Source organism: Lampris incognitus, chromosome 11 (assembly GCF_029633865.1).
Source record: "Lampris incognitus isolate fLamInc1 chromosome 11, fLamInc1.hap2, whole genome shotgun sequence".
NCBI lineage: Eukaryota > Metazoa > Chordata > Actinopteri > Lampriformes > Lampridae > Lampris > Lampris incognitus.
Genome location: NC_079221.1, coordinates 12,218,548 through 12,234,993, shown reverse-complemented (window position 1 = coordinate 12,234,993; position 16,446 = coordinate 12,218,548). Strand labels below are relative to the sequence as shown.

The 16,446-nt window shown below is 51.0% G+C and overlaps 1 protein-coding gene across 1 annotated transcript; it reads right to left on the bottom strand.

The window, feature by feature from the left end:
• Window positions 1-2,215: 2,215 nt before the first annotated feature.
• nr0b1 (nuclear receptor subfamily 0, group B, member 1) lies at window positions 2,216-3,892 on the bottom strand. The gene is made up of 2 exons (XM_056290035.1): window positions 3,253-3,892; window positions 2,216-2,457 (listed from the first exon to the last, which is right to left on the bottom strand). Exons 1-2 carry the CDS (start codon window positions 3,890-3,892, stop codon window positions 2,216-2,218), a joined length of 882 nt encoding a protein of 293 aa, XP_056146010.1.
• Window positions 3,893-16,446: the final 12,554 nt, after the last annotated feature.

The window sequence follows — 16,446 nt, the reverse complement described above, 5'->3', positions numbered from 1 at the left end:
GCACTCTGAAACGGCGGAGCGCACCGCAGGGACACTGAAGCATTGCGCCATTAAAGTATTTCAGCATTAAAGACGTTTTTATATTCTGCAGCTCATGTTCTCTGTAGCTATAGAGTGACCCAGTCCAGACGTCCCGGTTTAGCCGGGACAGTCCCGGTATCATAACGTGTGCCCTGTGTCTCGAGCATTCTCACAATCGTGGAGGCCTATAGCATGAGCTGGTTCACGTGCTTGCATAAATACCAAATACCCGACCATAATACTGCCAGTTTGCTAAGTGCTTACAGCCACCAGTGCCCTGGTTGAACACGAATAGTAGACGTGATGTTAAGATATAATTTTAGAGCGCTGCATTTCAGAACAACGCTGGCTTACCATTCGTCGCCATTTTCGCGCATGCGTACGTTTAAAACGGCGGTGGTCGCGCGCATGCAAACGTCCAAAACTGCTGTGGGGGCTTTCCGGCTCTGCAGGCTGGCGTTTCTCCTCTACACGCGCGCGCGCACACATGCAGAGGGGAGAGCGTGAACCAGCTGACGTGAGGATAGCGTTACTCAAGTTGACAGCTTTACTCGTTACGTCATTGCTCGTCAAAATTGGTCCACCCCAAGGATCAGGTCCCCCGGCACAAACAGAGCAGTACAGTGTACTCTAAGTGCCAGGAGGATTAGCGTGACGTGTACGTCAGGGAAACAAAAGAGACGCTGGCCAAGAGGATGGCACAGCACAAGAGAGCTAACACGTCAGGCCAGGACTCCACAGTCTACACCATCTACAGGCCCGTGGCCACTCTCTCAAGGATGAGGATGTGCACATCCTTGATAGGGAGGGACGCTGGTCTGAACGGGGAGTCAAAGAGGCCCTCTATGTTAAGAGGGAACGACCATCCCTGAACCGGGGGGGGGGGGGGTTACATCTGTCGCCATCTTGCTGTGATTGCAGCTATTCCCCAATCCTCTGCGCACATTGCCATTTTAACTCTCATGGTCACGCCTATTTGCATATGAAACCGATCGCTGGTTTCGGTCGTTGTGCCACTGTATTGTTTATAGGGGGGGGGGGTATCTGCAGTCAGTTGAGACTGAAGAGGTCACTTAGATGAGTGATGAAACGTGTCTCTCAGTGAACGTGTTCAGATGAACTGGTTTAAAATTCTGTGATATACTCGTTACGTTGCTGCAAGTGCAGTAAGAACTTTGCACCACCCCCAAAGAAAATTAATTCCCCGCTGTAACGTCAGTGCGTCAACCCAGCAGCAACAACACACAACATAGAAAACGTTACACTTAATAACGTATTTATAACGAGGTGTGGGCTGGGTCCAGATTGACTTGCCGTTCGGTCCAGATGTGGACCGAGATCCGGACTTTGAGAAGCCCTCTGGGTGCTTGTATGTAGTCTGTGTGATATGCGCCGTTGACTAACGTGGTTTTAACGTGGTGTAATGCTGCCCCCTGTTGGTCTGGCATCGCACTTCACCAATCATTTATCCAGCACCAGTCACAGAGCATCATCACTCCACCACACACCATCTGCTAAAAACACCGGGCAGATGTTTACCGGGTCAAACCTTTGGATGTTTTTTTCTTAATTGGTACTTTACGAAGTCAGATGAATAAAACCATTTTAGTTTATTCCGCCGAGTTGATTTGCCTCGGGGTCACCTTTCAAAGCAGATTGTACATATCAGAGCTGGTGGTAATGCCTCCTGATCTGTTGAATGATATTTTCTCTTCGTCTCTAATTTTGATCTTACCCCTTAAATTGTGGTGGTGGGGAAAAAAGGGTGTTGGTGTCCTGACTCATAATCAAAGATTCTCAGCCCGGGAGATTATTTAAGGGAGCATTTTTTTATTATAAAAATAGGTCATATAAAAGCAATAAGTTATGAATGCAAGCAACTCTGCCACTTTCTGCCAGACCCCCCCCCCCTTTTCTCTCTCTCTCTCTCTCTCTCTCTCTCTCTCTCTCTCTCTCTCTCTCTCTCTCTCGCTCTCTCTCTCTCTCTCTCATACATACACACACACCACACATGTCTGCATGCAGAAACACAAGCACAGCCTTGGCCGTGTTTTGCCCAGTCCTCGAAGATCTGCCACCACCCTTCATCATCCGTCCTCCTCCTCTTCTGACCAAATAAGCGCTTGGTGACATACAGCCCGGCCAGTTGACTCATGCTCCATTTTTTCCCCCCTTCAGCCCTTGTGGAGAATGTCTACTTCCCATAGAACATTTCCAGCAGTACCTCCTCCATGTTGACGGTCCCTATGACGGGCTTGAAGAATAACTGAGCGACCACCGCGGGGCTGATGGCCCGCAGCACGGACAGAGCTATCAGGAGCTTGGCGAAGCGCGTCGTGTCCTCGCGATGGATCAGTTTCACGTGTTCGTTGAGCGCCTGGTGCGCCTCCCGACGCAGCGCCTGGATGTAGTGGAGACAGCGCAGACCCTCCAGATCTGGACCAAGGAGGAGGAGAGAGAGTCCGAGGACAGGAGAGGGGATTAGGAGAGAGAGAGTCAGGAGGAGAGAAAGCGAGTCAGAGGAGAGGAGAGAGTAAGGACAGGACAGGGAATTAGGAGAGAGAGTCAGAGGAGAGGAGAGGGAATTAGGAGAGAGAGTCAGGAGGAGTGAGACAGTCAGAGGAGGAGGAGAAAGTCAGGAGAAGAGCGAATCAGAGGAGAGGAGAAGGAGTCAGCCGGGGGCATGGAAGAGAGAGGGAAGATGAGGTGAGGGTAGAGGAATAGGATGGGTGGAAAGGGAGGGGGAGGAGAAGTGCATTGAAAGAGACAGAGGTTTAAATATTAGTCAATTACAAATTGGGCTTCTACTTTGTTGTCATGTAAAAGGATGTGATGGACCAAAGAGTCAAAACGTCTCTGTGGTGGCCCTGTCATTAACTGCCATGCGTCATTTTAGCCCCCTCATGGGGTTCCTCTTTTTCACTGGAACTTCAATGACACGCAGTCCAACTGAGGAGTCAGGCCTACTTTCTCAAAGAATAGAGGACCATCACCTCTCCATTTGTGATTCGGTCTGTACACGACATTTTCAAACGATTATTGGCTTCTCAAAGAAACTGAATCAAAAACAAACGAATAAATAACCGAGAGTTGCCATGACAACTGTCTGCAGCTACTCAGAGGTAACCTGCAGATTTACAATAAGATGAAACGTTTACTGAGGCCAGTTTTGGCCACTTGTGAATGGAAAGGCGCGCGTCTTTGCGCGCGTGCGAAAACGCGTGGACCAACCTGGGTTGAACAGCACGGCTCCCTTGAGATAGGCGTACTCCTTGGTACTGATATCTAGAGTCCAGCACTTCTTCAAGAAGGCTTTGATGGCCTGGATGTCCGCCAGAGACACTCCGGCCGCGCACCTGCTCGGCTCCACCGGCGGCTCCGTCTGTCTCTCCGGTGCGCCGGTGAGGATGCGCTGCAGCATGCTGGGCTCCGCGGTCTCCGTGGTGTCGAAGTCCACCCTGTCCTGAGCCAGACCCAGCACCAGCAGGGGCGCCCACCCGCTGCGGACCAGCATCAGCTGGTCGTCTTCCGGCAGCTCACGGAAGCACGGCACGTTTTTCACGAATCGCAGCGTCTTCACCAGCACCGCCGAGGCGGCTTTGCACGTCACCTGCGGGGAGCGCAGCGCGCCGCGCCGCCGCGCCGAGCCGCACGAGCACGCCTGCTGCCGGATGTCGAGCAGGGATGTCGGAGTGGAAACGGAGGAGGAGGAGGAAGAAGAGGAGGAGGTGGTCCTGTGGAGGAGGTGGTGCAGGGTTTGTTGCTGTTGGTGTCCCTCGGTGGCGGCCAGGCTGTCACTCTTCAGGATGTTGTACAGGATGCTGCTGCTGCTGTTTCGTCCGCCGGCGCCGCGGCAGTGGCAGCCCTCCATGCCGTCTCCTCCTCTACATGGACCGGAGCGCTACGCGTCCGTCTCCCCCCTCTCTCTCCCCTCTCTCTCTCTCTCGCGCGCGCTCTCTCTCTCTCTCTCCCCGTGTGTGTGTGTGTGTGTGTGTGTGTGTGTGTGTGTGTATTCGGAGGTCGGTGACGGAGGAAGCGCTGTTTTCTTGGCCCCTGATACCCCCGAGCCAACGGCAGCACATTTATATTAGCTCCCGTCTGCCCTCCTGCTTTCAGAACTTGTTTTTTTTTTATCACATATTCCGCCTACATGCTCCAGGCACCTCCTTCTTCTCCTCCTCCTTCACCCCCCCCCCCATCACATACACATAAACACACAGGCTACTAAACCAACACAAGATATAATACATGGAGATAAATAGACTCTTTTTGTTCCCACGTGACGCAGGTGCTGAATACATATGTCAGGAAGGTAATTATTACATAAATTAATTAGCAATTCGGGGTGAATGATTGAACATAAGGGGCTCATCCAACCAAGGTCTCAGTCATGTAAACAATGTGAAGGTGTCAGAGAACTCCCCGGATGTTTTGGGCAAGTGCTCTGACGTCACGTGGGCTCAGCGCACGGCCAGTAAGACTGGGAGCACTGGGATGGCGGCTCATTACATCAGGTGTTTTTAAAGGACACTGTGAGGCTGATTCATACTGGCTGCCTTCCCAGTCACCCCCCCCCCCCCAATCTGGTCTGTGGGAGCTGATTTGGGCTTCCCAGGTTTTGTCTCTGTGTTGAAGAGCCACACCGGTGGAGTTTCTCAGCGTTGAGTCCGCGACGTCGCGCGTCGCTCGTCCGGCAGAGTGCATGGCGCCTCCTAGTGGCGTTACAGCAGACGTGCAGAAACGCTCACTACCTCTTACAGGTTCTCTTTACATTTTGTGTGCCTTAAGATCGGGTGCTTTCATGTGTGGCTATATTTGCATGTGGGACACGCACCTGAGAGCCAGAATATACACTTATCCTCTTGTTGTTTGCTGGTCATCGACACTAATTACGGAACATGCCACGGATTTAAAGTGTGTTGGTGAGTTAGCGTCTGAGTGTGCTTTTGTTAGCGCTAGTTTGTGAGCGCTCAGAGAGAGAGAGAGAGAGAGAGAGAGAGAGAGAGAGAGAGAGAGAGAGAGAGAGAGGAGAGAATTGTGCCTCCGTTCTATTCTCAGCTTTTACCTTGACTCTGTGGCGGTGCCGTTTATCAGGCAGGAGTCAGTAAAATAGGCCACAGACGGATCTGAAGGCTTAATTATTTAAGGGACAATTTATATGATTTTCTATGAGAAAGGAGCAGAGACGGCCACGCTGCGAAGGCCGGCTACCAACCTTGACTCGGACACACTGTTATTGATTTAACCGTGAAAACGGGAGCCGGTGAATTATGATGTCATGACTCAACGCTCTCCTCGCATCTGTCATGAAAGGAGGGCGGAGAGGAGGAGGGGAGGGGTTTTGAGGAGTTAGACGGGAGGGAGGAGAACAGGTTGGACGGATGAGATACGGGGGGAGAGACAGGTTTGAGCAAAGCAGATGAATTAGTGATTTAACTTAATTGCCCCCAAGAGGGATTACAGGTTGGGGTTGACTGCTACCAGAGGGAGGAGGGGTGGGAAGGAGGGAGGGAGGGGGGGTTTGGGAAGAGGGGAATACAGAGCAGATGCAGTGTGAGAAACCATTAAACCAGAAAAATGAAACTGTGACAAAGAGAAGCTGAAAAAAATTATACTAAAGGGAAACAATCACAATTTTAAACAGCGTCTGTCTCTGCTCTCTGTGAGTATATCGTAGGGATGGCTCTCCGTTAGCCGTCATGCTAATGGGCGGCATGGCTCGGGAGGTAGAGCGGGTCATCTAGTAATCAGAAGGTTGCTGGTTCGATCCCCCGCTCCTCCAGAGAGCGTGTCGAAGTGCCCTTGAGCAACACACTGAACCCCTAACTGCTCCTGATGAGCAGGTTGGCACCTTGCATGGCAGCCTCCGCCATCAGTGTATGAATGTGTGTGAATGGGTGAATGTGAGGCACCCACTGTAAAGCACGTTGACTGGTCGGTGGACTCACTATATAAATGCAGTCCATTGATCGTTCATGATACTGAGCGGTCCTCTGTGTGTCTTTGAAACGTCACTGGCGAGCAATCTGTGAATGTGAACATGTATTTCCTGGTTTGCCGATGGGTTGCAGTGGTATAACAGGATACGAATAACAGTGCCGGTATACTACGCAGCTCTGCGTTGCTTTATACCGCTGTATGTGGCCTTCTTTTTCGCATGGTCTTACAGTATGACACCTGTCGGCGAACCAGGAAGCACATTTTCCCATTTACAGATTGTCTGCCAGCGACGTCACTGACTGTTCAGGGGCATCCGGGTGGCGTGGCGGTCTTTTCCGTTGCCAACCAAACAAGGGGATCGCCGGATTGAATCCCCGTGTTACCTCCGGCTTGGTCGGGCGTCCCTACAGACACAATTGGCCGTGTCTGCAGGTGGGAAGCCGGATGTGGGTATATGTCTTGGTCGCTGCACTGGCACCTCCTCAGGTTGATCCGGGCGCCTGTTCGGGTGGGGTGGGGGGGGTGGGCCGAGGGGAATGGCGTGATCCTCCCACGCGCCACGTCCCCCTGGCGAAACTCCTCACTGTCAGGTGAAAAGAAGCGGCTGGCGACTCCACATGAATCGGAGGAGGAGGCATGTGGTGGTCAACAGCCCCTCCCCGGATCGGCGAAGGGGGTGGAGCAGCGACTGGAACGGCTCGGAAGAGTGACGTAATGTGCCCGATACAATTGGGGGGGGGGAAGGGGGAAACAATGCACACAAAATAAAAGCAGCTATAATACGGAACATCCATCCATCCATTAGCTGAACCGCTTATCCTGCTCCCAGGGTCGCAGAGATGCTGGAGGCTATCGCAGCAGTCACTGGGCGGCAGGCGGGGAGACACCCTGGACAGGCCACCACGGCCCCCACCCATTCATACCTAGGGACAACTTAGTATGGCTGATTCACCTGACCTACATGTCTTTGGACTGTGGGAGGAAACCGGAGCCCCCGGAGGAAACCCACACAGACATGGGGAGAACATGCAAACTCCACACAGAGGACGACCCGGGACGACCCACCAAGGTCGGACTACCCCGGGGCTCGAACCCAGGACCTTCTCGCTGTGAGGCGACCGCGCTAACCACTGCGCCACCGTGCCGCCCGTGATGCTGAACAGTCTGTGTGTCATCCCTACAGCACATATACGTATATGTAGAGACAGAATGAGAGATATCGTGTTGAAAATCGCGATCGTTTCCCTTTAAAGTACTCAAGACATGAATGAGAGTGAAGTTTGGTAGTGGAAGGCTTAGCATTGGCGTGGAGAAAGGGTGTCATTGAGAGCCGGGCTGCATTCAGAAAACAACGGCGAGCGGGACCTCAGTCCCCTCTGCTCCGCGGGGCCGAAGGACGCGGCCACGAATGAAGGCAGGATGAAAAACTTTCACAGCGGTGCCAGAACATTGTTCAGAGAGAGAATGTCTTTGTATTGATTTACTGGAGAGAGAAAAAAGAAAGATTTTTCACATGTTTATACCAAGGTCGCTGTGGGATAAACAGCCTTCGCTCTGCCTGTCTCCTCTCCCGCTCAAGGCCTGGCCGGTGCAGGTTATAAAAATCCCTCCGTCTCAAGGAGAGATTACATTATGTCTTGCTGCAAAGGCAGGCAGCTGAAAAGAGCGCTTCTCCTTCTCCTCCTCCTCCTCTCTCTCTCTCTCTCTCTCTCTCTCTCTCTCTCTCTCTCTCTCTCTCTCTCTCTCTCTCTCCCGTCTGTCTGTCTGTCTCTTTTTCCATCTTTCTGCCGTGTTCAGTGTCTTCTTTCTCTCCGTACCTTTGTTTGCCGTGTTTCTTTCCAAGACGAATTTACAAGATGTGCTTTTCAGTGGGAGTGAATCGCGCTTTTCATCTTGTGAAAATCTGCATTTGTCTCAGTTGATGCTTGTCATTCCGGGGCTGTCGGACTCCGTTTTACTTTTGACCCGTGTCGAGCGTGAATAGCCTTTTGTTTTTTTGGCTTTAAGAATATATCGAATAACGTGAAAAAATAACATATGATGAGGTTATTGTGACTTTTAATGTTGTGGCCAATTCAGGGAGCACCCGGGAGCCGCCGCAGCCGGGCCGCGAACCCGGGTCTCCTGCGCCATGGGCGACTGCGCTAACCAGTCGACTAAAGTGTCTGACCCCTTAGCCCAGGGGTGTCAAACTCCAGGCCTCGAGGGCTGTAGTGTCTGCAGGTATTTGTTGCAACCGTGCTCTACACCACCTGACTTAACTAATTAGCTCACCTCCTGGATCAAGGAGGGGAAGGAGGTAGTTTAATCAGGTGGTTTAGTGCATGGTTGCAACAAATACCTGCAGACACTGCAGCCCTCGAGGCCTGGAGTTTGACACCCCTGCCGTAGCCAACCGGCTATTGAGTCTCCTCATCCGTGGTTGTTACACTACCCGCCTCCTTCAGCATACCAGCTCCCTCGCGCCTCTGGGCGCACGCACTTCCGATGGCCTCGCGGTCTCACCGTCCCACTTCTGACACCAGGGTAGCGAATTCAGGGGGCAGCCGGGAACCGCGGCAGCCGGGACGCGAACGCGGGTCTCCCACACCACGGGCGACTATGCTAACAAGTCCGGCTGGTCTGAAAAGGGTCCGACCGGTTAGCCGAGGGCTAGCGAGTCTGGTCATCCGTGGTCGTTACAGTATGTTGGTGGATTTTGCAGAGGTATTTCGCGAGCAGCCGTGGTATGGATGCTGCATCATCGGGCGATGAGGGGGATCACGAGTAGTGTTGGACACGTGAAATCACGTTAAGTGATTTCTTAATTCAGCTGCAAAACCGATGAAAATTCCCCTCTGCCAATCTAGGGAGATGCAGAAGAGAGGAACCCGCGAAAACGGTCAATATCAGCGTTGGATGAAGTTAAAGGCAAATATCGAAAGGAAGCAGGGAACTGGAATCTGTAATTTGGGCCTTAAATTTACGTCACACTTTAGAGGTCCACACAGAAAGAGGTTTTTAAAAACAGATACAGTTCCAGAGGTCCACCCCCCACCCCAGTTCTGTGATATGGAACAGACTCTCTCAGAGTCAGTGGCTGCTGGCCCCGGGCCCAGTATAACATGGCCCGACATGGAGCGGCCTTCCTCCTTACACCTAGACTCACAGCCAACACTCCTAAAAAGCAGCAATATGCTGTGTGTGTGCATGTGCACGTGTGTGTGTGTGTGCATGTGCACGTGTGTGTGTGTGTGTGTGTGTGTGTGTAATCCAGTGATTGAACCTTCATACATATCAACACATCCTTTGCACGCGTTGCTTGGCGTGTACACAGACTCACCCAGGGTCACGGTGGCTAAATTTACTCAGAGACCTTCAAAGATACCTCTGATTTTAGGAGGGTCCTGTTCTACTTTAGCAGGAAAGCACACACCCGCTGCTGCTGCTGCTGCTGCTGCTGCTGCTGCTGCTGCTGCTGCTGCTGCTGCTGCTGCTGCCCTGACCCATTCTGTTTAACGCCGCCAGTGCACAGACAATGCCGGTGAAGGCAACATCGGCAGCACACACGTTCACACACAGGATCTCAAAAGGGGAACGCAATGTAAACGATTCAAGCATGAAAGGATCCCACACACACACACACACTCGTGCATGGACTTGTGTGCGTCTGTGATCCGCAGTAGTCGATGAGACACCCAGACAGACCCAGTCAGCCAGAATTGGCCCCTCTCCTGCAGCTTGGCTCCCCCCTCACTCCAATTTGGAGCGAGGCCGCGTCTGAATAAATGTTAGCATGGGAAAGCCATGCACAGAGGCAGGGGAAGGGCGGCGGGTTGAATTAAGAACAGAATATACTTCATCTTCTGGCGGCGTAGCTGCAGTGTGTGAGGTGTGCTCAGCTGGAGAGATGCTGAAACAAAAACAAAAAAAAGAAGCAGTCGATGGATCCATCTTGTAAAGGATGATGGGATACATCAGCGCTCGGGACGTTCGCTGCATGGTTAAAGTTTGGGCCTCTATGGAAGTAAACCGGTCTCGCCGGATTTTGAAATGTACAAGCCTTCGAATTTGTAGCACTGATTTTTTTTGTATTGAAATGATATATCTGAATGTTTACAAGTCTTCAAATTTAAAGCACTTTTTTTTGCATTGAATTTTGCATCTGAATTTTTTGCCTCTTCAGTTTTTCAGTAACTCATTTTCACTTTTATTTTTCAGCGTTCACAAATTCACATCATAACAGTTCGCCGTTAAAAATGTCAACTAATATATTATTCAAGTTGCTCAAACTCGAGAGGCCAAATTCGCCGTCCAAAAAAAATTCAGATTACACATCCGGGATACTTCCATAGACACCCAGTTTACGTGTTCACCCTTTGGGTGGCTTTCTGGCTGCCTCTTGGCAGAGGGGAGTTTTGTTGTGGCTTTCATCCCCCCTCTCCGTCTAATCTGGCAACACAGCCGGCAGCTTGAAGCTCCGGACTTGTCCAGTATGCGCAGATTGCCCCGAGTGAACACATGCAAATGTTTTCAATAAGCGAGTGATTTTTCTTCTGTTGTGCGCTTCTGTAGCGGTAAGCATTTCCTGAAGGCTGATTCACACAAATGAAACTTGAAGGTTGCCATGACCCAAGAAGGCGGCTCTTTGGTACATTTCAGCAGCGCGGCCTTGGAAGACGAGTCTAGAGAAAGTACAAGGTTTTCACCAGACGCTCGGGCCTGAGACACCCACAGACACTCCAAGACAGGCCTCAGAAACTTAAGAAGACAACTTTTGTAGCATTCAAGGCTTTGCATTAAATGGTTCTCCTGGAAAAAGTCTCGCACCGCTTTGTTGATTTGTTGTGTGCTTTTCTGGCGGTTGCTATAGCAACTGCCTCCATTTTCTCTCCGCGGCTACTCTCATAAAGGACTGTGTCCTTGTCTCCATAGGAGTTACAAATTGAATACTGCACTTTCCAAGGACTCATGTCTCTAACTTCAAGCAGAGTGAGTGTGTGTGTGTGTGTGTGTGTGTGTGTGTGTGTGTGTGTGCGTGGACATACAGATTAATCCAGGTTGCTGTAGCCGTGCTTTGTGAAAGCAGAGGAGCTTGTACATTCTCTCAGTATGTCAGTACATGGGGATAGTATACAGTATTAATTTGATCCTCTGTGTACTGACAGAGTACTGACAGTGTACTGACAGAGTACTGACAGTGTACTGACAGAGTACTGACAGTGTGTAGTAACCCCAATAGTTAAGGAGAGCAGCAACTCAATGACACAGCACCTCTCTGTGCAAACAAACAAGGCTTTGCTCATTGTTTACCCCGGCTGTGGAGCTCTCTCTCTCTCTCTCTCTCTCCCACTCTCTCTCTGTCTGTCTGTCTGTCCCTTTTCACTGTCTCTCCCCCACTCTCTCTCTGTCTGTCTGTCTGTCTGTCTGTCCATCCCTCTCTCTCTCTCACTCTCACTCTCTCTCTATCTATCTATCTGTCTTTCTGTCTGTCTGTATGTCTCTCTTCGCTCTCTCTCCCCCACTCTGTCTGTCTGTCTGTCTGTCTGTCCCTCTTTCTCTCTCTCTCGCTCTCACTCTCTCTCTATCTATCTGTCTGTCTGTCTGTCTGTCTGTCCCTCTCTCTCTCTCTCTCTCTCGCTCTCACTCTCTCTCTCTATCTGTCTTTCTCTCTGTCTGTCTCTCTCTCTCTCTCTCTCTCTCTCTCACTGTCTGTCTCTCACTGTCTCTCACTGTCTGTCTGTCTGTCTCTCTCTTGCTGTCTATCTCTCGCTCTGTCTGTCTGTCTGTCTCTCGCTTGTCTATCTCTCTGTCTGTCTCTTGCGCTCTCTCTGTCTGTCTGTCTGTCTGTCTCTCTCTTTCACACACACACACACACACACACACACACACACACACACACACACACACACACACACACACACACACACACAAGCACTTGTCGTGCCACAATCGAGTGTTTGTTCAGTTGTTAACAGCCTGCATTCAGGCAGGGCTGAATATTGCATTCTGTGTGTCTGTGCCCCGATGTGGTCTTCGTCTCTCTGTCTGTCTCTCACTTCTTTTGTAACGGCACACAAGGTCACTATACAAACCCAAGGTCAGCTTGCTAACCACGAAAAAAGCAGCAGATGATCGCTTTTCTTTCCACTTGTGACGTAGGCCGCTGCCAAAGTCAACTTTAATTGTTGTCACTGTGCAGTTGGTGGTGTTGCAGCTTGTTGTGTCGGTCCGTTTTGTGTCGTGCTGTATGGTGTCGCAGCGCGGTGTTATTTCATCAGTTTTGGGGGGTTTTGTGCTTGTTTTTTGTTTGTGGTTTCCGCTGTCACACGGGCAGATTGCAATGTCTGTGGGTCTTCAGTGAGACAAATCCCTCGAATGAGTCATTCAAAAAAGTTATCAAAGTGTGATGAAGTCTTACGTAATTTAGATTCATATGAGGTAGGGGCGTCCAGGTAGCGTGGCGGTCTATTCCGTTGCCTAACGACACGGGGATCGGCGGTTCCAATCCCCGTGTTACCTCCAGCTGGGTCGGGCGTCTCTACAGACACAAATTGCGGGTGGGAAGCCGGATGTGGGTATGTGCCCTGGCCGCTGCACCAGCGCCTCCTCTGCTCGGTCGGGTCGGGTCGGGTCGCCTCTTTGGGGGGGCAAGAGGGAGAACTTGGGGGGGGGGGCGTGATTCTCCCACGCGCCACGTCCCCCTGGTGAAACTCCTCACTGTCAGGTGAAAAGAAGTGGCTGGCGACTCCTCATGTATGGGAGGAGGCATGTGGTAGTCTGCAGCCCTCCCCGGATGGGCAGAGGGGGCGGAGCAGCGACCGGGACGGCTTGGAAGAGTGGGGTCATTGGCTGGATACAATTGGGGAGAAAAAGGAGGGGGAAATTTAAAAAAAATAATCACACAGATGATCGAGTAGGTCTCCTCTTCATATAGTTGGGTGGAATTTCGGATATTGGATTTTCAAACCCAGCCCGACTCTCGTTCCTCGGCGTTTAAATCTGTTATTTCAGCCTTCCACAGTTATTTCCCCGGCCGCGACGCGCTGAGAGCCGAACAAAAGGGGCTGAAAGTAGGCCCTCGTTATCTCACTCAGTGGGTGTGTGGTAGAGGGGAGAGGGGCCGGGGCGTTGTGGCACCTAATGTCTCGTGTTGTGGACGTACAACGTGTTGCGCATATCCCGCCGGGACGTGAGCTAATTAGCCAAGGTTGAATGGGACATTGGACGGGGAGGAGGAGGGGGGGGGGAGAAGAGGGAAGAGATTCAGCCAAGGTCAGACCCATAAGTCCGCATGCGCTACCGAATCCATACAGCGCGGTCGTCCCCCCCGGTTCCGTCCTGTTGAGCGCACTCCAGCGGGGGGTCCTCCTCTTCCTCCGGACGGTCACGCTGCGGAGGGGACGGTGTACCCGGGCGTTCAAAGTCACAAAGGATCGGCTGGGCGGCGGCGTCTCTCAAAAAAAGAAGGCATTACCTAAGACATAAGAGGGATGAGAACTGCCAATCTCTCACCTGTCCCCTGTATATGTATCCCATTTACCTGTCTCCCATCCCTCAATTCACCTCCCTCCTCTTGCCCTTCCTCCCCCGTCCTTGATGCCCTATTTATCTTATGTAAAAGCCCACGTCACACTGTGAAATACACCTTTCTCATATGTATAGCCTATGCCAAAAACACAGACACATGCACATATCACATTACCCGTCCTCTGTGTGTGTGTGTGTGTGTGTGTGTGTGTGTGTGTGTGTGTGTGTGTGTGAAATATGAAATCGCTGTGCAGCGGTAATTTATGTCCCTCCTATCTCATTCTTTATTGGTCTCCCGGTGACTACAGTATGAATATTTTGCCTTTGAGCGTATCGAGGACAGGGTCATGTTTGCATAAGAAGGTAAATTATGACACTAATAACAATGTTGCTGTACCAGGAAGAGACAGACGTGGGGAGGCGAGGACAGGGAGCGGGGGAGCCCGGAGGAGGGAGAAACAAAAAACAAAAAAAGAAGAAGAGGAGGCTGGGTAAGAACGGCAGAAAAGTGAGGAGCGGGCTCGTTGTGTGCGCACACAGAGGACGTGCGTTGTGGGTTGGGGCTCGGGAGAGTTTGGGGGGGGGGGGGGACAGATCGACCCGACGAAATGAAGGACGGCGAGGATTAACGTTCGCATCACTCGTCAAGCAATTACAACGGCGAGGTTTCCGCCGGAGGGACAACTGCCTTGCCACTTCCAGCGTCCTGGAAACGGCCGCTGACATTTGCAGCAGACGTTTCTTCATCCCCGAGCCGCGCTCAACAATGGACGCACTTTGAGACTCCTGTCAGTGACTCACCGGCAGGAAATGACTCATGCTGTTTTGTCTGAACTAAGTGGCACTTATTTACTTCGTAACCAAGGCCAGACCCCGAACCCTAATTCTGCTACCTTCCCGTTTGTGTACACAGAAATATTGGAGTTGCTCCTTCTTTTGAAGCGCTGTCAACTAATTAAAGCTCAGAATTTATTTCGGCTGAAGCCCACGCAGGCGTCCTTTTCCTTTCCTTCTGCTGCTGAGACGGGGCCTCGCCCTGCCATGCAGCCACGATCCGTTCACGTGAAAACTCGATGAAATTAAAACTCGCTGCAGTGTTGCAGTGGGAGACAGATAGACAATAGACAGACATACTGGAAATGATAGGTGCAGAGGAGTCTGCCCCATGACATTAGTTGTTGCCATGGCAACAGATCTGCATATACAGGATCTGATTTAATTACTGCTTAAAGCTTTTGCACACCAAGTCTGTCCATTCAGTATTTTTGCAGGGGTTAGGGGTTAGCACGGTCGCCTCCCAGCAAGAAGGTTCTGAGTTCGAGCCCCGGGGTAGTCCAACCTTGGTGGGTCGTCCCGGGTCGTCCTCTGTGTGGAGTTTGCATGTTCTCCCCGTGTCTGTGTGGTTTCCTCCAGGAGCTCCGGTTTCCTCCCACAGCCCAAAGACATATAGGTCAGGTGAATCGGCCATACTAAATTGCCCCTAGGTATGAATATGTGTGTGTGTGTGTGTGTGGGCCTGTGATGGCCTGGCGTCCTGTCCAGGGTGTCTCCCCACCTGCCACCCAATGACTGCTGGGATAGGCTCCAGCATCCCCACAACCGTGAGAGCAGGATAAGCAGTTTGGATAATGGATGGATGGATGGATATATACACTCACTGGCCACTTTATTAGGTACACCTTGCTAGTACCGGGTTGGACCCCCTTTTGCCTTCAGAACTGTCTTAATCCTTCGTAGCATAGATTCAACAAGGTACTGGAAACATTCCTCAGAGAGTTTGGTCCATATTGACATGATAGCATCACGCAGTTGCTGCAGATTTGTCGGCTGCACATCCATGATGCGAATCTCCCGGTCCACCACATCCCAAAGGTGCTCTATTGGATTGAGATCTGGTGACTGTGGAGGCCATTTGAGTACAGTGAACTCATTGGCATGTTCAAGAAACCAGTCTGAGATGATTCAAGCTTTATGACATGGCGCATCATCCTGCTGGAAGTAGCCATCAGAAGATGGGAACACTGTGGTCATAAAGGGATGGACATGGTCAGCAACAATACTCAGGTAGGCTGTGGCGTTGACACGATGCTCAATTGGTACTAAGGGGCCCAAAGTGTGCCAAGAAAATATCCCCCACACCATTACACCACCACCACCAGCCTGAACCGTTGATACAAGGCAGGATGGATCCATGCTTTCATGTTGTTGATGCCAAATTCTGACCCTACCATCCGAATGTCGCAGCAGAAATCGAGACTCATCAGACCAGGCAATGTTTTTCCAATCTTCTATTGTCCAATTTTGGTGAGCCTGTGCGAATTGTAGCCTCAGTTTCCTGTTTCTTAGCTGACAGGAGTGGCACCCGGTGTGGTCTTCTACTGCTGTAGCCCATCTGCCTCAAGGTTCGACGTGTTGTGCGTTCAGAGATGCTCTTCTACATACCTCGGTTGTAATGAGTGGTTATTTGAGTTACTGTTGCCTTTCTATCAGCTCGAACCAGTCTGGCCATTCTCCTCTGACCTCTGGCATCAACAAGGCATTTTCGCCCACAGAACTGCCGCTCACTGGATATTTTCTCTTTTTCGGACCATTCTCTGTAAACCTAGAGATGGTTGTGCGTGAAAATCCCAGTAGATCAGCAGTTTCTGAAATACTCAGACCAGCCCGTCTGGCACCAACAACCATGCCACGTTCAAAGTCACTTAAATAACCTTTCTTCCCCATTCTGATGCTCGGTTTGAACTGCAGCAGATCATCTTGACCATGTCTACATGCCTAAATGCATTGAGTTGCTGCCATGTGATTGGCTGATTAGAAATTTGCGTTAACGAGCAGTTGGACAGGTGTGCCTAATAAAGTGGCCGGTGAGTGTATATATGTGTATGTATATATATATATATATATATATATACACACACACACACACACACACAAATATACACAGGTGTATATATATATATATATATATATATATAT

Coding starts and splice junctions, on each gene's coding strand:
- nr0b1 (XM_056290035.1), bottom strand. CDS start 3,892: ATGGAGGGCTGCCACTGCCGCGGCGCCGGCGGACGAAACAGCAGCAGC. Junction 2,458..3,252: donor AGCCGTGCTGTTCAACCCAG/GTTGGTCCACGC, acceptor TCCTTGGTCCAG/ATCTGGAGGGTCTGCGCTGT.